Source organism: Sminthopsis crassicaudata, chromosome 3, assembly GCF_048593235.1.
Source record: "Sminthopsis crassicaudata isolate SCR6 chromosome 3, ASM4859323v1, whole genome shotgun sequence".
In the NCBI taxonomy this organism is placed as follows: domain Eukaryota; kingdom Metazoa; phylum Chordata; class Mammalia; order Dasyuromorphia; family Dasyuridae; genus Sminthopsis; species Sminthopsis crassicaudata.
Window position 1 is genome coordinate 472,937,016 of NC_133619.1, and position 22,635 is coordinate 472,959,650.

The 22,635-nt window shown below is 33.6% G+C and overlaps 1 protein-coding gene across 1 annotated transcript in view; it reads right to left on the reverse strand.

The window, feature by feature from the left end:
- Positions 1–22,635, reverse strand: part of KL (klotho) — a 65,518-nt gene that overhangs the window by 38,261 nt on the left and 4,622 nt on the right. The window contains exon 3 of the mRNA XM_074303506.1: positions 1,253–1,763. Within this exon, the coding sequence (XP_074159607.1) occupies positions 1,253–1,763 (511 nt within the window). The remainder of the gene's footprint in view (positions 1–1,252; positions 1,764–22,635) is intronic.

A 22,635-nucleotide genomic window follows, 5' to 3' on the forward strand; every position in this document is an offset into this window, starting at 1 on the left:
GGGAGGGAGAAGGAAGAAAAGACAAAATAATCTTGAATTATTAATTTGCTTTATGAGCAATATATTATAATGAAGTCCCCAGATCTCTAAAATAATAAATGAAACAAATGCAACTTCTCATAATTAAGATATATGTTTATAATAATCAGACTGGCAATATACATAATAGTGCTAATACTGAGTCTTTTGATTTTTAGAACTATTTCAAAGTTACTAGGGAAAAAATGAAATTTCTTAACTATTTAATGGTTTTTAGATAATTAAGCCTGTGTGGTCCTTTGAAGTTAAAACAGAAAAATATACTCTTAGTTTAAAAGCATTTTTCATCAGCAGCATTCCAGCAATTATTTTTAATCATTTAAATAGATCTTTAGTTTATTATTTAAACACTCAGGTTAAACACAATATACATGGCTTAGTAAATTTTTTTAAATTTACACAAGGCTGCCATCAAACCTAATTTAATGTTAATGCCACAAATAATTCTCCCCTGTTATCATATCTCACAAAATTAATTCTAATTTCTTACCAATAAAGCTTGAATTTCATTTCATTCAAAGATAGTAATTTTTAAAGTACAGAAAAACTTGCATAATTATTTTTATGGCATTCTGATGTACTCTATTCAAAATGATATACTTAAGTGCTTTCCCACCATGTAATAGTATATAAGCACATTAACTAGGAGCTACTTATCTTGTTGGGGAGGCAGGTAAAAACATTGTTCTTAAAGTGATACAGCAGAAAGAGTTCAGACTCCAACTCAGAATTTTAGTCACAGTGTCTGTTTTCATCTCTACACAATGAAACTAAAATTGTTATTTGTAAAATTATTCACTCCTCAAACCGAAAAGGGACTACATAGATGCTAAGTATTACTATTGCCATAATATATCTTACTAGTTGTGGGACTCTGAGCATGTCACTTAACCTCAGTTTCCTCATCTATAAAAATGGAGCTAATAATAGCACCTACCTGTCAGGGTTCTTATGAAGAAAAATTATATAATAATTGTAAAGTGTTTTGAAAACCTTAAAATGCAAAAAAAATTAAAAAAGAAAAAAAAAAAAAAGAAAACCTTAAAATGCTATACAAGTTCTAATTGTTGTTATAGTAATACTATTACTGTTGTTAAATAATAAATATTAAAATATTAGAATTTACTAAGCTTAAGAATTTTTTCTTAATAAATTGGGTTAGTTGGTTTTTGTTGTTTTTTTAAATAGGAAATTAATGTTAGCACACACCTACCTTTTAAAGTTTCCATAATGAATTTTTTGAGATAGTACATATATTTGGCATCATCCCTTTTGGTGGTGCCTGAAACAAACCAGCCATTCTCTACAATAAAAATCTGAGGATGGTTATATTCAAGGTCTATCCAGGAGAGAAGTTGCCTCAAACTTGGTGATTCCAATTGTCGAAACTTCATATGAGGGTCCAAGAGCTGAAAACTCAGAGTTGGTCCAAAGGAAAGTGCAAAAAAGTCAGCTGTCCCCTTGATGAAATTTTTCTCAGATTCAGTAAAATTTGGCAAAAGAGATGAAAGATTTTCCTTCATGCTCTGTGGGTAGTCACCATCAATGAAGATTGGTTTAGCAAACCAGCCCAATACAAAATCAAGAGATTTTTGACATTCTTTTAGATCACGTTCAGTCATCTTTCGGGGATTGATCCAATGAGAACTAAGTGCAATAGACACTTGTCCTCCTTGAGTTGAACGAAAAGATGTATTATAGAGATGCCAGACTTTAGCATGGGCCTAGAAAAGAAAGAAAAAAAGAACAGTTTGTCTTTTGTTCTGATTTGAAACATGTTTCAGTAATGTCTTCCAGTGTTATTAGTTTCAGCACTCAATCCAATTATCAACCATATTACTGCAATAAAATATTTACTTTCAATGCCAGTGGAAGAATATGGCTTTTGATATTCATGAAGGGAATTCAATAAGTAAGGGAAAACTAAGCATAAGTAAATATTCAAATCAATCAATAAACCTTTATAATTATTATTATTATTATTATTATTATTATAGCACAACTTGATATGCTGGCCACATTGTTCTAATGCCAAACACACATTTGCCTAAAAGATTGCTTTACAGAGAATTCACACAGGACAGTGTTCACACGGAGATCAAAAGAAGCTATACAAGGACTCTCTCAAAGTCTCTCTGAAAAACTTTGGAAATCAGTTATGAGACATGGAAGACACTGGTATAGGAATATCCAGCATGGTGTGCCCCCATCAAAGAAGGTGCCATGCTGTATGAGTGAAGCAGAATTGTAGAAGCTCAAAAGAAACATGAGATGCACAAATTTAGAGTCATCTCCACTCCAACTGTTCTTGTGGATTATTTGTGCCCTGCCCATGGTAGAGACTTCTGAACTCATCTTAGTCTGATGAACCACAATCTAAATCACTGTACCTTGACCACAACTTTGTGATGTCATTTTGGTCTTTTTCAAGAATGAAAAATAATCACCAACTAACTATGTATGTGATAAATCACTGTGCCAAGCACTGGAGATACAAAAAGAGGTTAAAAAAATAAATTAGTCCCTGCCCTCAAGGAGTTTACAATCTAATGGGGGAGATAACATGCAAGCCAATATATAAAAATATGCTATATAAAGAATAACTTAGTGGCCCTCGAGTTGGAAGATTCATCTTCTTGAGTTCAAATCTAGCTTCAGATATGAACTAGCTGTGTGACCATTAGCAAATCACCTAATCATGTTTGTCTCAGTTTCTTCATCTGTAAAATGAGCTGGAGAAGGAAATAGCAAACCACTTCAGTATCTCTGCCAAGAAAACCCTAAATGGAGTCACAAAGAAACAGACAGAACTGAAAAATAACAAAAATAGAAGGAAAGCACTGGAATTAAGAGGGATTGGGAAAGACTTCCTGAAGAAAGTAGAATTTTAGTTGGGAGTTAAAAGAGGTCAGGGAGGTCAGTTGTCAGAGTTGAAGAAGTACAGAGTTCCAACCACTGGGAGAAGCCAGAGAAAATGCTGGGAGACAAGATATGAAGTGTCTACTCATGTAACAATGAGGAGGTCACTGAGTGTTTGTGAGATGTAAGAAGACTGAAAAGGAAGGAGAGGACTCTGTTATGAAGGTCTTTGGATCAAAAGAGCAATTTGTGTTTAATCCTGGAAGCAATTGGTTCTAACACACTAAGAATTCAGAAGGGTAGTTCTGACTTTCTGCAGATCAGCAAAACCTTTTCAGAATTCTCCTTATAAGTCAGGGTACCATAACACCTAAATGTAGCTGACAGGGAACAACAGCCCTGTAGTTGCCAACTTCTTCCCTAACAACTGTTGAAAAAAATGGGTGTTGGCATCATTTGTTACAGAAAACTATTATTGACTTTATCTCGTTTGCATATTTCCATTCCCAATCATTCAAGAGGCTGAAGATTTTATTGTCTCACTCTTATCTGAATTGTTATTCTCCAACTTTGAAATATTCTGACTTTTCCTTTTATTTCTCACACTCATTAAATCCTGCCAATTTTCACACCCCTCCCAGTGCAAGCTTTTCAGTTTTGTATGCCAAATCGACTCTTTCTCTCCCCCAAATATTCTTCTCCTTGCAGTTCATTTGTGTGTGCTTATCCAAGGACAACCTCATTCACATTATGAAGTCACCCACACATTTCAGAGTTATGAAGTAGTTTATGACTAACTTGTATCATAAGATTTTTGAGGCAGATATTTTGTCTTTTGTGCTATATTCTATAAAATGCCTTTTATGCTTCAAAAATCTATCCAACCAACAAGTATTTTTTTGAGGATTAACTATTTCTCCCAAAACAAATTTTATCTCCACCACTAATCTCTCAATACATGCTGGGGGAGAAAACATTTTCATTAAAATAATAGGGTCATTTGCCCACATTCCAAAATGTGTCTGTCAGGTCTCTATATATATCCCATCCACCCTTACCAATGACCCAAGAAACCCCTAAGAAACAAGACAGAAGATTCCCCATGCAGTGCAAAAGTTTCATGGAAGAATTCCCCCTCCCTAAGACTCATCTTGACTATAGTCCAGTGGTTTTTAAAGAAATGCTTGGGGCAAAGGATATGAACACCTATATCTCAACTGTGATAAATGCCTCTTAGCAGAGCTAATGACTTGAGGGGAATAATTGTCACTTCAAAATGGGTTACAGGAACAAACAACCTGATTTCTGAAAGTACTTAATGTGTCTTCCTGAAATTCATGCTGAAACTATTTTTCCATTTCTCTTTAATTCTGCAAATAGCCAAAGAGAGCATCTCAGGAAGACCCCAACTTATAGTTATGGATTAATAAATGAAGTACAAAGTACTGTGTAGTTATCTTAATCTGATTCTAACTCAAATGATTTCAAGTTTACTCAGAGAAAAGATCAGTGGTCAGAAAGTGTTACAAAACTGCCTAAAAACCACATACTCAATCACGGTAGTGACAAAGTTGACAGAGGTTTCCTAGATAACCGCATTGATATTTTGTGAACAACACATCATATAGCTATCATGTTGTCCTTCCAAAACATCAAACAAGATAGACCTTGCCCTCAAAGAGTTTGCAGTCTAAAGGAGGAAGACCTAAAGAGATACAACAAAGCAGAGCAAGAAAGGGGGAAGAGCTTACCTGCTAGAAATTTGTCAAGGAAACTAAATGCCTTGAAGGATTACTTATCAGAAAATCTTTTTCTTAACACAAAAAAACTCCTAAATATATATTGAATTTAATTGTTTTTTACAATTATCCTGTGAGATTTTACAGATTTTCATTCTATACTTCACTGAATCTGTAATCCCAAGGTTAGAGCTGTCAGCAGTACAATCTACCCACTCCTCTTCGTCATGTATAATTGCTGTCCATACCCTTTTATAAATCATTTAAAGGGGGTCCATCCACCCAAGAACTTGGGGGCTCCCTATAGGCCTAGAGCTTTTAACCTGAGGTTCATGAACTTGTTTTCTTTTAAAAATATTTTTATAACTATTTCAATAATATTGGTTTCCTTTGTGATGTTATGTCTGAAAACACTGTTATGAGAAAGCTTCAACAAACTGCCAAAAGAGTCAGTGATACATATACAGAAAAAGGTTAAAATTCCTCTGCTCAAGATCCCTTGATAATATATGATTACCAGTGGATTACTATCATTGGTTATCCCTTATTCCAAACATGGCTCCTAGTCATACATCTTATTTAGAACTCAACTTAGTGGGGGCTTTTGAGATACTTGCCACAAGGGATGCGTCAGAAAACACTCTTTCAACTGCCAGATGGTATGGCAAAAAGTGTTTTGGACTTATAGCAGGACAAAATATGGTTCCTAATCCTGCCCTCTAACTCATGTTAGTAAGCTCATTATTGTCAAGCCATTTCTCAGAGTATAAATTTCTTCATCTGTAAAATTTAAATAATTATAATACCTGCAATACATAGATTTGGAGGTTGGTGTGCGAGTCAAATAAGAGAAAGCAGTTTGTAAACTTGAAGGTCTATATAAATGAGATTAGAGCTGTTATCATGACTCCAGTACATACTCTGAGTCCTTTAGATCAAATTTGTATAACTCTCAGAAAATACATTCCCACCAGACTTATTCTTTAGGTGGGGCAAAGGGCCCCCAGCTTCCTGGTGGTATTGGAGAGATCACACCTAACACATGACACCTTCTAATTGAATAACTGAATAGGGTGGGGGATAGAATAACTCATCTATCTATCCATCTAGCTCCTATCATTGCAAGTGAATAGACTGAGGAGGTGTCTATTGTAAAATCAGGTAAGTTCTTTTTGTTGATTACAATTGTTCCTTCTATTTAGGACTGGCCAGAACTCTCCTGACATGACAGGAACTGATTTTTTTTTTCTCGTGGAAAAAGCTGGTAAGTCATCTTCTGTTGAGGGAAGAAAGGCTGAAATATTTTTTTGGGGTTGGGTCCTAATTAAGGGACATTCTACTGGATGTGCCTAATTTGATTGGAATGAGTTGGCATGGGGTCAGAATGGGGTCTTCAGTAGCCCCTCTTTCTGTCTCTCCATATCTTCTCTTCTGGTTGGTCACTGGAGAACAACTTCCTGAGATTGTTCTGACTTCCTTTCTGGTGGCCTAGAGGAAAAGGAACAAATTACTAAACTCTGGATTTTTCCTACTGGACAGCCAAACAGCCAAAGGACTGGAGTCCTAGCTTGGCTTCCTTTGTTTTGCTTTTTCTTTCTCAAGAAGAATTTAGGAAATCCCTCGTATTTATTTGAGTCCCAGTAGGCCCAGATTATTAATTGTAATCTGGCACAATCTTCTCACAGAGAAAAATTGAGTACTATTTTTTTAGAATAATTAAGAATTTTGTAATAGGAATCATTTTTGATCAGTTGTGTTTTCCTTATTGAGTTAATATTTCTTCTAAGAGTCCATATTCCTTGTAATTCAACTTATTCTATATTTGTATATGTTACCAATTAGAGACTTTCTCCCATACATTTTAACAAAATTGTTTATTTTGTGCAGTTCAGCTTTCTCAGCCTTGGATACCTCATGTTGGGAAAGGCCCTAAGTCCACATAGGGTGCATGTATACAGTGTTTTAAAGTTGAAAAACCACTTTACAAATTTTAACTCATGTTATTCTCACAACAACTCAGGAGATAGGTACTTTTTTTCCTTACCTATTTGTTTCCCAAATTTTGCTTCTTTTTAAAATTCCTTGATCTTTACTTTTTTGCCCAAGATTTTATCAACTCTAGCCATGTTTTGTTTTGTTTTAATCTATCTAACATCACTTCTATTCTTGTGAACTGCCATAAGCAGGGAATAGTCATCTGTTTGACAAATTTTCAGAGGCTTGCTTTGAAGCTTTTAAAACACACCCCAGAAAGAACTCACTATTAGGATTATGTCAATACATAGCTATCTCAGGATCTTTTAGCAGGAAGTTGCCAACCACAAACACTGCTCACATCTTCCTCTGACCTTTCTTGGATGACTTAACAGAACCCATGGATCTCTAACATCATTCCCCTAAATAAAAAGCAACTACTTCCTCTACAAATGATACAAATAGATCCCTCCTCTTATTCACTGACTCTTCAGCAATTTTTTTTCCTGCTTAACATTATTCTATTCTTCAGTTCTATGTTACACACACCTTAAGATCATTCCCTCTCAGATTATTTTTCTTCATTTTCACATAGAAGGCCTTATTCCATTGTTTTAAAGAATAATATTATTTTCACTAATAATCTGGAAAGTAAAAAGGCATTCTTTAAGCCTTTTTCCTACTCACAGGAAAAATACCAGTCTATACTTAAAGCATAAATTATAGCATGTTGCCATGGCCAAAATATAAACAAAACACATTCTTTAGAGGTCGCTGAAAAATTCTACCTTCATGTTATCCATAATTATTGGAAATGAAATTTTCAGTCTTTGTCTTTCTTGAAATCAACTTCTAAAGAACTGCTATGAACATCTGTAAGTGGGTCTCAACATAGGAAATGCCAGTCTTTTTCTCACTTCATTAGTAGTTCATTTACACTTTAAAAATCAATTCAACTCTCTTCACTTTTCTCACTGAAATTTTGGCATGTCCTATCAACTTGTTCTACTTATCTTGCCTTATTAGTAACCTTCTTTTGTAGCCATGTTGCTGTATGTTATCATGTTCACAGAAGAGCAGCACTGTGTTATAAAAAGTAGACTGGACTTGGAGTCAGGAGAAACCTGTATTCAAATTCTGCCTTTGATATTTACTAGTAGCTCAGCTTAGGACAAATCCATTTGATCTCTGCAACCATAATGTTCTCTGTGGATTCTGTATCAATATTTCCTTTAATTTTATAATTCTCCCTGTTCATTTTTATTGTTCCCTCCTCATATATCTTTTCAAAATTCCTTCTAAAGAATATCAATATATTGATATTATATATAAGTAACAAAGTACAAGTTAAACAATCCCAATTTGTGTAACTTTTTCTCTTTTTCAAACTTTTAATCATTGTTCTCCTATGCATATTGACTCCCAATTTATGAGTAATTCCTCTTAAAATTTAGGGGTGATATATGGGATGAGGAAGAAGAATCATATTAAGTATAAAAATAAAAATAATTCAAAAATGAACAAAACACATCATGGCTACCATACAATTTAAACATTATTTCTTGAAGGGAAAAAAAAGACATTGTGTGATTAATAATACCAGCAATACATTTTAATACAGTATACATCTTATTTCAGTATACATCTTAATGGTACTATTTCAGTAGCTGTATGTTGTTAAGACATCATAATCAGAATAATAAATCAATGATTAGCATTGAGTCTTAAATTGCTTTTCTTTAGACACTTTCCCACTTCCTCTTTTGTAAAATACAACCAATAAATCATTTTTGAAACCACTATAAACACTCAGAATTATATTAAAAATTTAACTAGCTGTAAAAAAAATTAACATTAGATCTTTTGGATGACAATACTCCCTAAACGAATCTATTTATTTAGTGCTATGCCAATCAGACTCCCAAGAAACTATTTTAATGAAAAAAATAACAACAAAATTCATATGAAAGAATAAAAGATCAAGAATTTCAAGGGAAGTAATGAAAAAAAAAATCAAATGAAGGTGGCCTAGCTGTACCTGATCTAGAACTATATTATAAAGCAGCAGTCACCAAAGCCATTTGGTATTGGCTAAGAAATAGACTATTTGATCAGTGGCATAGGTTAGGTTCACAGGGAAAGATAGTGAATAAAAATAGCAATCTAGTGTTTGACAAACTCAAAGATCCCAACTTTTGGGATAAGAATTTATTATTTGGCAAAACTGTTGGGAAAACTGGAAATTAGTATGGCAGAAACTAGGCATGGACCCACACTTAACACCACATACTAAGATAAGATCAAAATGGGTCCATGATTTAGGCATAAAGAATGAGATCATAAATAACTCAGAGGAACATGGGATGGTTTACCTCTCAGACCTGTCGAGGAGGAAGGAATTTGTGACCAAAGGAGAACTAGAGATCATTATTGATCACAAAATAGAATATTTTGATTACATCAAATTAAGAAGCTTTTGTACAAACAAAACTATTGCAAACAAGATTAGAAGGGAAGTAACAAATTAGGAAAACATTTTTACAGTTAAAGGTTCTGATAAAAGCCTCATCTCTAAAATATACAGAGAATTGACTCTGATTTATAAGAAATCAAGCCATTCTCCAATTGATAAATGGTCAAAGGATATGAACAGACAATTTTCAGATGATGAAATTGAAACTATGTCCACTCATATGAAAGTGTTCCAAATCACTATTGATCATAGAAATGCAAATTAAGACAACTCTGAGATACCACTACACACCTGTCAGATTGGCTAAGATGACAGGAACTAATAATGATGAATGTTGGAGGGGCTGTGGGAAAACTGGGACACTGATGCATTGTTGGTGGAGTTGTGAACTAATCCAACCATTCTGGAGAGCAATCTGGAATTATGCCTAAAAAGTTATCAAACTGTGCATACCCTTTGATCCAGCAGTGCTACTACTGGGCTTATATCCCAAAGAAATACTAAAGAAGAGAAAGGGAGCTGTATGTGCCAGAATGTTTGTGGCAGCCCTTTTCATAGTGGCTAGAAGCTGGAAGATGAATGGATGTCCATCAGTTGGAGAATGGTTGGGTAAATCATGGTATATGAATGTTAAGGAATATTATTGTTCTGTAAGAAATGACCAACAGGATGAATACAGAGAGGCTTGGAGAGACTTACATCAACTGATGCTGAGTGAAACTAGCAGAACTAGGAGATCATTATACACTTCAACAATGATACCGTATGAGGATGTATTCTGATGGAAGTGGAAATCTTCAACACAGAGAAGAGTTAATCCAATTCCAACTGATCAATGATGGACAGAATCAGCTACACCCAGAAAAGGAACACTGGGAAATGAGTGTAAATTGTGAGCATTTTTTTGTTTTTCTCCCCAGGTTATTTTTAACCTTCTGAATACAATTCTTCCTTTGTGACGACAACAACAACAACAAAAAATTTCAGTTCTCCACATATATATTGTACCTAGGATATACTATAAGATATTTAATATGTATGGGAATGCCTGCCATCTAGGGGAGGGGGTGGAGGGAAGGAGGGGAAAAATTCAGAACAGAAGGGAGTACAAGGGATAATGATGTAAAAAATTGCCTATGCATATGTACTGTCAAAAAATGTTATAACTATAAAATTTAAAAAAAACAAAACAAAACATTAGATCTTTTGTTTCTAAGAGTTCATCCATTGCTTATTGGAATGTTGTTTAGTACAAGGAAATAAAGGAATTTCATACATGGTATATAGGAAAGAATTATTAAAGCAAATTTTTATCAGGTAATAGTGATATCAGTAATGATGTTAAAAAACTATTTTTATTGGTTTGTGCTCATTTCTTTAGATACATCAATTATAATAGCTGGATACAAAAATTCCATTGGACAGGTTTTTATTTTTTATATGTTTCATGAATATTAATTCAAAAGTAAGTTCCCAAATTAATTTATTTTCATTTTTAAAGGAGAGTTGAAGTGGAAAGACATAAAAAAGAATGAATTTGACCAGAATGGAAGGTTTACACTATGTATTTGAACAAAAAGTTCACTTATCCCATTATGTAAACCATTCACTACCACAGAGTACTAGATACTCTTGAAAATTTCATTAACTCCTTTAAATCATTAGAGCACTGTTTTCCAAACTGTTTACCATAGTATTCCTTAGATACCATATATTTGCCCCCAAATTACATACATACCTAAAACATTTAATTGAATTTACAAGTTTGCATTAAGTGTCTATTATTAGCAAGACAATCTTGTAGGCATTGCTAAGGGACAAAAAGGAGAAAAAAAATAGTTCTTTCTAATTCCTCAGGAGTATACGGAATACTTGGAGACTTCAGTTAATTTCAGAATCCATTATTTTAATCATATAGTATTCTCTTTTCTAACATAGATTATAAACTCTCTAGAATTTAATCTTCTAGAATTACACCAGCCAAAATACATCACCCCACATGCTAACTGGTGATAAGCATCCTCCAAAATGATCTACACATGCATTCAATGGGCCTGTATTTGAAGTCTCTTTAGTCTGGCAGGACATGCTGGAACTTGTACCCAATGGCACTAATTTTAGGAACCCAGTATCATTTCCATACTAAACTAGGCATTAGAATGGGACTTGGGCATCAGAACTGGAAAAGCAATGTTTGTTTTTTTCAGTCATGTTCATCTGTTTATGAGCCCATTTGAGGTTTTATGGCAGAGATACTGTAATGGTTTGCCATTTCCTTCTTGAGCTCATTTTACAGAGGAGGAACTGAGGCAATCAGGGTTAAACGACTTGCCCTGAGTCAAAGTCTGAAGCCAAAGTTGAATTCATGAATTTTCCTGATTGCCAACTCAATGCACTATCCACTGTACTAACCAGCTGCCCAAAGAGGCAAAAATAGCTTCATAATTTCATACATACATACACACACACATGCACATATATATATGTGTTTGTATGTATATCATAAATATGTGTATATATAAAATATTTGTCTCTGTGCGTATATATATGTGTGTGTGTGTGTGTGTGTGTGTTATACACATTATTATCCCATTTGATTCTTGCAAGAATCCTAGTAAGTAGTGCAAGTATTATCCCCATCTGACAAACAGACCAGGAGAGCTTGTGTCACATGGTTATAAACAGTTTTGTGGTACCCACAGTAAGACCACATCTTAACTTATATAAACACAGAAATTTTCAATGTGACAAAGCAAATTCATAGGCGCTGGGAAACAGATGTCCTCAGTTCATGGGGAAGCTACCAGTAATTTCACATTGAGAGATCATAGTCACGGACAATGTATAAAAGGCAACATCAGGGTCTCATAGTCCTGGTGATTATTAGAATGTCCAAAATGTTTCCACTGAAGAACAACAAATAGAAACATTAGGCTACTATCTAACAATAGTACCTAGTTCCTAGTCTATGATTTGGGATTGTGACAACATTCCACATTGTTTATGGGGTCCTCTTCCTTTATTACACTTTTATGTGACTCCACTTTTGTAGTCTTTCTGTGGTGTTGGAACCACAGCAAGAAACATCTGTTTATGTATATGGGAAGAGCTAAGGTTTATCGATTTTCCCATAAGTACTGAAGACTGGATAGGAGATCTAAGTTTATTAGAACCACTCTAGAACTACGTTGAACCCAGTTTAGTTATATCTAACATGTCTTATGATACTTAACAAAGTATCTGACACATAGAAGATGATCGATAAATTATAGTTTTCAGGTTGATAAGGGCTTCCTTTAAAATTCAGAGAGAAATTGGCAGCACTCAAACTCAAACCCAAATCCAGATCCCTCCTAGTCCAATATTTTATCCAATGCATGGCATTCCCTTTTTGACATTTTTCTAACTAAAATTTTATTGTTTCATCGTTCTAGTTATACAAGTTTAAAAAAGTGCTAAAAATAAAAATAGAATGCTATTGTTTAAATATGTTAAGGTGATATTCCTGACTCATCATCATCAGATCTTGTATAAGCTTTGAGTTGTATGTGCATATATTTCTTCAAGTAGGATGTAACAAAGCTTCTAGGCAGTAGTCCCGGTAAGTATCTGATATTTAGAAAATGATTATCCATTTCAGTTAGGTATAAATTTAGAGATAATGGAGTTCTTTTATTAAACAGCATTCATTAAGCACCTATAAGTGCTTGTAAAATAAATAAGATTTGATTTTTGCCCTCAAAAAGCTTAATCTAACGAGAAATAAGATGAATCCAATTCGGCTTCTATGATAACTCCTATACTAATTTTTTTTTTCTCTCTGAGTTCACTAGTTACCTTCTAGATATCAAATCTCATGGCTTCTTTCATTCATTAATGACTTACATATTGTATTACCATAGCTGTTTACCTCCAAGGATCTATTCTAATCAGGTTTATTGGGAGTGGTTTTTTGTTTTTTTTTCTTTTTGTCATTCTGTACTTCTTCACCTTTGAAATTGAAGCCTCTGGATCATGTTTCAAAATCATATTTGAAATAAATGAAGGAAATACTAAATTTCAGTTAGAATTTAGTAAGAATAAAAATGTAATTTTTCCTATCCAAGTTCATAGACCACTTATCTCAGGTTAAGAATCCATAGTCTATATTGTCACCCTTAGCAACAGCTTTTTTTTATTTCACTTTTATTCTGTACTTAACAATATCACATAAAATGAGCATTTCCATATGCAAATTATAACAAAAAAGAGGATTGTTAGAGAAACCATGAATATTTATTACCGGCAGCTTGCTTTTCCTTTTAAATATATAACAAATTCAACATGAAACTTCTAAAGATATTCTATTTTTCAATGTTTCAATGTTACCTGCTATGCATTTTTTTAAAAATGCTTCAATTCCATAGTATATTCACTTTTTTGGTTTTTTTTTTTTTTTTCTTTCTCATGGTTTTTTTTCTCCTTTGCATATAATTTTTCTTGCATAACATGACAAATATGGAAATGTGTTTAAAAGAAGTGCACATGGGGCAGCTAGGTGGCGCAGTGGATAGAGCACTAGCCTTGAATTCAGGAGGACGGGAGTTCAAATCTGATCTCAGACACTTAACACTTCCTAGCTGTGTGACCCTGGGCAAGTCACTTAACCCCAGCCTCAGGGAAAAAAAAAAAAAAAAAAAGAAGTGCACATATTTAATCTATATCAGATTACTTGCTGTCTTGGGGAAGGGAGAGGAAAAGAGAAAAAATTGGAACACAAAGTCTTGGACAAATGAATGTTAAAATCTGTCTTTACGTGTATAAAATACTATTGAGGAAAAAAAAAAAGCTTCAATTATCCTTTCTTCTTAAATAATAATCCTATTGGTAGTCCTCCTTTCCCCAAGGAAAACTAAAACCTCCTGCAATAAATAGGTACAATCAAGCAAAATTAATTCCTTAGACTAACAGATCTATCAACAATGCATTAAGCATGCCTTGATTGTAGCTGAAAATGTATATCTCATTATGCATCTTGATTTCATCACTTGTCTGTCTTAGGAGGTGGGTAGCAGGCTTCATCATTGTGATTGGTTGGTACTGTGATTGGCTATTGCATTAGAATTCTTAAATCTCTCAAAGTTATTTTTCTTTACAATGTTGCTAATATATGCATTTTTCCCCAGATTCTGCTTAGTTCACTCTTCATCAGTCATACAAGTCTTCCCAAGATTCTCGGAAAAGATTCCTTAACTTCTTACAGCATTAACAATATCCCATTAAATACATTTAGGTAACATATTTAACTATTCCCAATTAATGAGCAATCCCTTAGCTTCCACTCTTTTCCCAATTAAGAAATGCTATCAATATTTTTACACAGATGAATAAAGCATTTATTGGTTCTTATTTGTAAAGCATCATGCTAAGCAACAAATGGAAACATATAACAGTCCCTGCAATCAAGGAGCTCAGATTCTAATGGGAGAGAAAATATATATATAAGAATTGTTAGCTGCAAGTCAGATGCAACAGTCCCATTAATTCTCAGGGTGCAGTGGAAAAACAGGATGTTAGTGCATCTTATTTAACCTCATTTCCACATAGTGTTTGGTGGCAAGAACTTTTTTGCTCTAGGTCTTCAATAAACCCAGATTAGAGAACCAATTTCTGTGGTTATAGCACCTGCCTAAGCAGTTGCCCAGCTGCAACTCCACAAGGGTTGCTTCCTAAGATAATAGCTGAGAGCAGCAAACTTAAAATTTGCTTTTCCCAAGACTCTTGGGTTCAAAGGCATGGGATAGTTCCACCATGGTCTATGGAGAGAAAGTGATCATGATAATGATGACAGTTTGGCTTCTGACACATGTTGCCTTCTTGCCTTTCCCTTACGTTAACTTGCTGCTACAAGCAAAGGTGGCTTGTCTCGCCTGTTTGTGTGTTGCAGTTGATTGACAGTTGGTGGAGATGAGTGGCCCCTTTTCAGATGATTTTTCTTTTTCTTTTACCTTTTTGGGTTATAGGCTTAATAACTGTATTGCTGGATCAAAGTTTAAAGAATTTTTAATATAGTTCTAAATTGACTGTCAATTGTGTCAATTTTCCCACTACCCTTCTACCACTTGTAATTTTCCATTATAAAATTACCCTTGGAAATCTCATTTACTCATACAGTCTATTTTCAAATCCATCAAACTATACACTTTCTTGTAGCCCACATCTCTCCATCTTGGTCATAAGAATTGCACAAGTGTCTTTGTCAAATGCTTTACTAAATCTAGGTAAATTGTGTCTATCATATTCATCTGATCTATCAGTACATTAAAATTTCCAGTTTGGAAGTCATTCTTACATTTCATTTAAAATAAGCTCCAGAATTGTTTTCAGAAACAGCGCTACATCCATTTGTCTACAGTATGAGAACTTACTTTTCTTCCCTTTTTTGAAAATTGAACCTTTTTCCTTCTCTTACTCCCAAGAATACCTCTCTTGCCCACAATATTTCAAAGATAATAGAGTAGTTTGGAAAATATATCTGTCCATTTTTTCAATACTGGAGCATATAGTTCATCTAGATTGAACAAGTGCAAAAGGCAACTAGAATCTGGGTATTCTGTTGTTATTATTTTATTTTAATAGTATTTTATTTTTCCAAATACATGCAAAGATAATTTTCAACATTCACTTTTGCAAAACCTTGTGTTCCAAATTTTTCTCCTTTTCCACCCCTTCTCCTCCCCCCCCAACACAAGTAGTCCAATATAGGTTAAACATGTGCAATTCTTATAACATATTTCCATATTCATTATCCTGTGCAAAAAAAAAAAAAAAAAAAAAAAAAGATCAACAGGGAAAAAAGCAGGAGAAAGGAAAAGACAAGCAAGCAAGCAAACAAACAACAACAAAAAGGTGAAAATACTATGCTTTGATCCACAGTCAATCTTCATGGTTCTCTCTCTGAATGTGGATGGCACTTTCCATCAGAGTCTATTAAAGGAGCAGCTAGATGGGATATATACTCTGAAGTCAGGAGGACCATAAGTTCAAATCCATCCTCTGACACTTAACACCCACTAGCTGTGTGACCCCAGGCAAGTCATTTAACCCTAATTGCCTCACCAAAAAAAAAAAAAAAAAAAAAAAAAGTCTATTGGAATTGCCTTAAACCACCTCATTGTTGAAAAGAGCAAAGTCTATTACAACTGATCATCACATAATCTTATTGTTACTGTGTACAATATTCTCTTGGTTTTGCTCACTTCACTCGGCATCAGTTCATGTAAATCTTTCAAGGCTTTTCTGAAATCAGCCTTTCTTACAGAACAATAATATTCTATTACATTCATATACCACAACTTATTCAGCCATTCCCCAATTGAGGATTATCCAATCAATTTCCAGTTCCTTGCCACCACAGAAAGGACTTAATGCAAATATTTTTGCACATGTGAGTTCTTTTTCCTCTTCTATGATCTCTTTAGGGATAAGGATCTAGTAAAGATACTGCTGGATCAAAGAGTGCACAGTTTTGTAGTTCTTTGAGCATAATTCCAAATTGATTTCCAAAAATGGTTGAATTATTTTACAACTTTACCAATATTGCATTAATATTCCAGTTTTTCCATATCTCCTCCAACATTTATTATTATCTTTTCCCGTCATCTTGCTGCTTTTTGTCTTACTATTTCCCTACTTATCTTGGGTATTAACTCCCTATTATCTATATTTATCTTATTCTTTACAGTCCAAGGATAATTCTCTTTATAGAATTTCTATGATCTATCAGTTCTGTAAAAACAGGAAATGAGGCTAATTTATCATCACCTATTTCTGGTAAAGTTATGCTAGTTTTTCATAATCAGTACTATACTTGAAAATTCTTACAAAGTGTCCTTTAATTATGTGTTATAATTTTTTTCCAGAAATAGAAGTCAAGCTCACCAGCCCAGTATGATGATTTGATTTCCTTTTTAAAGTGAAAATTGAAACATTAACTCTTCTCTAAACATTTGGAATCTCTTTTGTTTCCCAAGATCTTTCAAAGATTTCAAAAGATAATTAGATATCATACCTGGCAATTCTTTCAGTACTCTAAGATGTACTTCCTCTGTGCCTGGGAACTTAAAACTACTGGAGGACAGGAAGAGCTTTTAGCATCTGAATTATTTTTGGTAAATTATTTTTTTTCTATCCTCCCTAGTCAAAGGTCATACTCTTTAGGGGAAAAAAAAGGAAGTAAAATGACGTTTAGTGCTGGAATTTTATCTTCTTCTTGCCTCCATTATAAGAAAACAAGACCATTTTAAAGTCCTTGAAATTCATTCACTTCGTTATAGTTATTATCATTCACTCATATTCCTCTTTTGAATTCATGCTGAGTTTTTTGCCCTTGCTTTCATGTATATTTGATTTTCTGAGAATCAGAGCTAGCTGATCTATAGCTGCATCAATCATTGGGCACCTTACCAATTTCTCCCTCATTGTAATAATTTCTACTTGCATGTTCAAAATATCATTTTTTTGAGCTTCACAACCTTCTTAAACTGACTTCCCTGGGGAAATATTAAGTCAATGAAGCCTACCTTTTCTTTGAGATCTTTACCCTTTGAAATCTGTTCTAAAATCTAGATATGCATCTGTCTTCCACTTTACAGTGACAGAGAAAGAAATTTTCATTCTACCTCTAGTTCCTCCTAGTCACATATCTTGACTCTGGATGCAAATGTCTCCCAATGAGAAAATGAGGCTGGTTACTTTACACAGCTCTCTCTCACTTAAAAGCAATTCACTCACACATCATGGAATTACTTCCCTGATGTCATGGTGCTCTTTGAGAAAGGAGGACAAACAACAATGGCAACAATTCCTCCTTGTCACCAAAATTGGGCTAGGAATAATAACATCACTTGTTGCTTCCTCCATTTTTTGAAAAAAGATCATTAAATCATCAATTGTTCTGCCTTTTGCACAGGGAGTACTCCAGAAGATATCTGGATACCTGAAACTCTCCATCATTACTATGTAATGTTCTGCACCAAATTTATGACCTAATTTCTGAATTATTTCATCTAGTCCTTTTTTCTAAGTGGTCCATGAAAATGCCACTATTGCATCTATCTTTAGTGATATTCATCAGACTCTTTTAGGTATTTTGGTCTTATCGAATCTAATAGGGCAAACTTTTTTAAACTCAATTCAACTTAATAATAATCAATAAATCAATAATAAATCCAATAAACTCAATAAACACCTATTATTAAACACCTGCAATATGTCAGGTACTGTGCTAACTGTTCAACAAGTCATATCTGGTCCTTATTATCCAAAAAACTTCATTATCTATAATATCTATTTTAATATCTAAGAGATATTAAAATATCTATTTTAAAAAGCACTTGATATATTCAAGGCAGCTTGCTAGGTAGCTAGATATACAACTGGTAGAATGGCCAGTAAAAACCAGTCTTTTGTGTGTATGTAGTGTGCAAACCTACAGAAATGCTTTATGCTCCTACTTCTCACAGAATAAATACAAAATGACAGAAGATGGAATATCCTCTCAAGTATTTTTAAGTTCCAGGTAATTCAGATTATGTGCAGTTATTTCTCATCCATGTACTTTGTGAAAAAGCCCTAGAACTAATTGTTGAGAGGGAACTGAATGTACATAAAAAAGCTTCCAATGAAGGAATCTAATTGCTCTTTTTCTTAGTGGTGTCAAGGAAGGAAGAGTTGTTTTGCATTTCTTCTTTTCTGCCCTTAAGTGAGTGATTATTGAACTGAATTTCATCAGGCTCTAACCTCATGTTTTAAAGGTCTTAGGTGTCACCATAGGTCCAGCAATGGGAGTTCATGACAGAGACTTCTGGAGCTGCTGCAGCTAAGAACTAACTCATCCCTAAGAAGCAACCTGCATTACTCATATAATAAAAGAATCCACCTAGTTACTGATTCATAGAATCCTACATGCAAAAAAAAAAAAAAAAAATTCTTCTTGTTTAGTGCCTATCCATTAAGGAAGTGAATTTGGAATAAATGGCAGAAGCCACTTTTAATTTTAACTGACTCTTCCTAGGAAATAAGATAATAAAGAATTAATGTGGACCTTCATTTAGGACCAGGGTGAGGTTGTTTGTTTCCTTGATATAAATGATAAGCAATTAGTATCAATTTAGTTTTTACAAAGGAATATTTACTAAGAAGATTGTAACAAGAGCACTTGCTCTTGTTACATCTTCTTAGTAAATCAAGGAAATATTCATTGATCAGATAATTCTGGAGATATACTAACAAATTATACTAATAGATTTATATTGCTAGAACATAAAGGAATAGCACTAGAAGAATCTCATAGGTATGACCCCAGGATCACCCCTACAACCTTGAGGAAGAGATGTGTAACTGAGTTCTAGAGACCTGATTTACCAATGCTGTGGAAGTTGGGATAATTATCCTCCAGAACAGATCCCCTTCACCTCAAGGAACTTACATTCCCCTGGAAGGCCTAGAAGGGTAAGATCATCTGAAATTATTAATCCTATTGCCTTGAAAACCTAGATGGCAAAATCCACATCTGATAGCAAACTTCATTTCTATAAATATTGCTTGTGAATCTCCTAATTTACCTGTGAAAAATAAGATCAAATTTACTGGGGGGAATGGAACAATCAATGGAAACCAATTTGTAGTTTGATATTAGAAATGGATTTGATAAGAATACTTTGGGTAAAAAATGCAAAGGCTATATACATACTGTACTTCTAGCAATCATTTTGTGCCATAATGGAATGAAGCTATAATTGAAGTATTCTGAGGAATCTCAGTATCTCAATATTGACATATATTTGGTTAGTTCATTTTTGTTTGCTCTTTTTGTTCTTCACAAAGACATTCTTGCACATTCCTAAATTTCCTTTATGACTTGAAAATAAAGTGTATTAAAAGACCAAAAACCATCATTTCCATTAAGTGAAATAAAGTCACTACTATAGTATTTACAGGATATTTTTCATTTTAAAAAGCTACTCAAGACTTTAAAAAAAAAAAGATAAGAAAGTTTGGAAGCAAAATAAGTAGATTCCACAGTACTACACTCCCTCAGTTTGGGAAGCTCCTCTTTGATTACCTCAGAATATTATGGAGGACACAGTGTTTCATAAAAAGTTGTTAGGGGGGAAAAAAAACACATCCAAGCTTAATTCCATTACACCTAGGTTGTTCCTGATTGTTGTTGTTGATGTTTGAATTCATTCTTAAAGAATACTATGACATTAGGGACCATGACAAGCACATAAGTTGTTTATTTAAGTAAGAGTAGGCTGATAGTGTACTGAAGTAAAATAGTGACTGTGGCAGAGTTAGCTACAGGATTAGGTAAAATAAAGGTAATGAATGAAATAAAAATAAAATATAAAACCTTCTTCAGTGTTATTTTTTTATAAATTCACATAATTTTAGTGCCATGAAATCCCATTCTTCATGGTATGTAGATATTTACAAGTCAAATCATGAATGCTTCTGTCAAAATTTCTAGCAGGAAAAAAAATTGTCCAATACTGTCCAAGCCATGCAAATTAATAATCTCAACTCCAGTTGTAATTATTAATTAGATGCCATCAGTCTTCATAATAAGGCTTCTCTAGGAGCTATCAATCATATTGAATTACATAGGAATCTTTATTATCAGAAATTTAAGTTTCCTAGTGAGTCCTACCAATCCAGGGATAATCATGGGTCCCTTTCAAAGATGGTAACACAATTTAGATATGACCAAACCATGAAAATTGGATTTTGAAATTTAAATGATAGAGCCAAATTCCACAGGAATCTATATTGGATTTGATACTATCTAGAGACTGGGCATAATTATGTGGAAGAAGAGATCACATTCCCGTATCACCAATTTTTGAATAGGGAGGACAGTAGTACTTTATAAAATCATATTAAAATAAGCTTTTTTTGGTTTTTGTTTGATTTTATTTTCCAAACTTTTGTTTTCATCAGAGTGGGGGACTCTTTAGTGCAGAAATTCTTACAACCAATCTACAACTCTGCAATGCTTATTTTTATAAAGTTGCCTGGGGCATTCACTTAAAAATGACTATAGTGATTTGTTTTAAGCTTGCTAAATGTTAGAGAGGATTTGAATCCTAGTTATCAGTTGACAAAATCCATCACTACTATTTTAATTTTAAAATAGAAGATAACATACAAATCAGAGAAATGTCTTAATAGGAAATCCAGTGGCCTAGTAGCACATGAAAATTAAGGCTTTAGTTTCTTTAGTTTCAAAGTCCACTATTTTAACGAAGTCTATATTGTTACTCTGTAATTTGTTTTTCTGTGTGAAGAATTCACAAACATGAGCAGTTAATAAGGAAGTTAATAAAATAAAAAGTGAGTAGGGAGACTGACCAGTGTATAGGGAGACTGACCAGTGTGTAGAAGAACTCAGTACTTTTTATTATTGTAATTGTGGAATGTAAAATTATGCATATGATGCATATAAAATTCCTTATTTTATATAAGGAATGTATATGGAATATGATTTCAATGACAAACTCCAAATCTAAAGTGCAAATTGGCTAAAACTAATTCAGGAAAAAAAAATCTGTGAACTAAAAGCAATCAGTAATATACAGTGGTTGAAGCAAGAAGCAAATTGCAATTGGTAATTAATATAATTACTATAGTGAAGATTGAATGTCTCCATTCACAAAATAAACAGATTACAACTCTGATCTATTCTCTCTAGTCATTGTAATAATCAATACCAATTGTTTCACAATCACATACAGAGTAAAAATTATTCTATTAGCTGCACCACAATCTAATACAATGGCTGTATAGAGATATGATGTAAGCTTCTAATTTAAGGGTTCTTAACCTGAGAGCCACAAATTCTTTAAGGGTCCTTGGAAGGATTGTGGATCTATGAACTTGGTTGGAAAAAAAGATAATATCTTTGTTTCATTAGCCTCTATTTGAAATTTAGCATTAGCTTCCATTATAAATGTAGACAACTACGTTTATATTACAGTGCTACAGTACTATTAGTAGAATCTGTGACTTTGTCCCCAATAGAAATCAGATATTCTATATTCTATATAGGTGTTTCCTTCCCCAAAACAACTTGCCTACATTTTAAATATGTCTTTATTATTTAATGCATTAATAAAGCACATGTTACTATATCACATGTTTGATTTTAGTATTTTGATAACAATATTTCAACATAATTGATAAAAAAATTATATATTTATTTTATGTATTTAAAAACATTTTGTGAAGTGATCTGTAGGCTTCCCCAGATTGTCAAAGGAGTCCATGACCCAAACAAGGTGGAAAACAATTATTTTAGAAGGTATGGGCCTGGAGGCAGCTAGGTGGCTCAGTAGATAGAGCACCAGCCTTGAATTCAGGAGGACCCGAGTTCAAATCTGGTCTCAGACACTTAACACTCCCTAGTTGTGGGACCCTGGGCAAGTCACTTAACCCCAGCCTCAGGAAAAAAAAAAAAAAAAAAAGAAGAAGGTATGGGCCATGTGTATTTAAGAATATGAGTGTGAACCA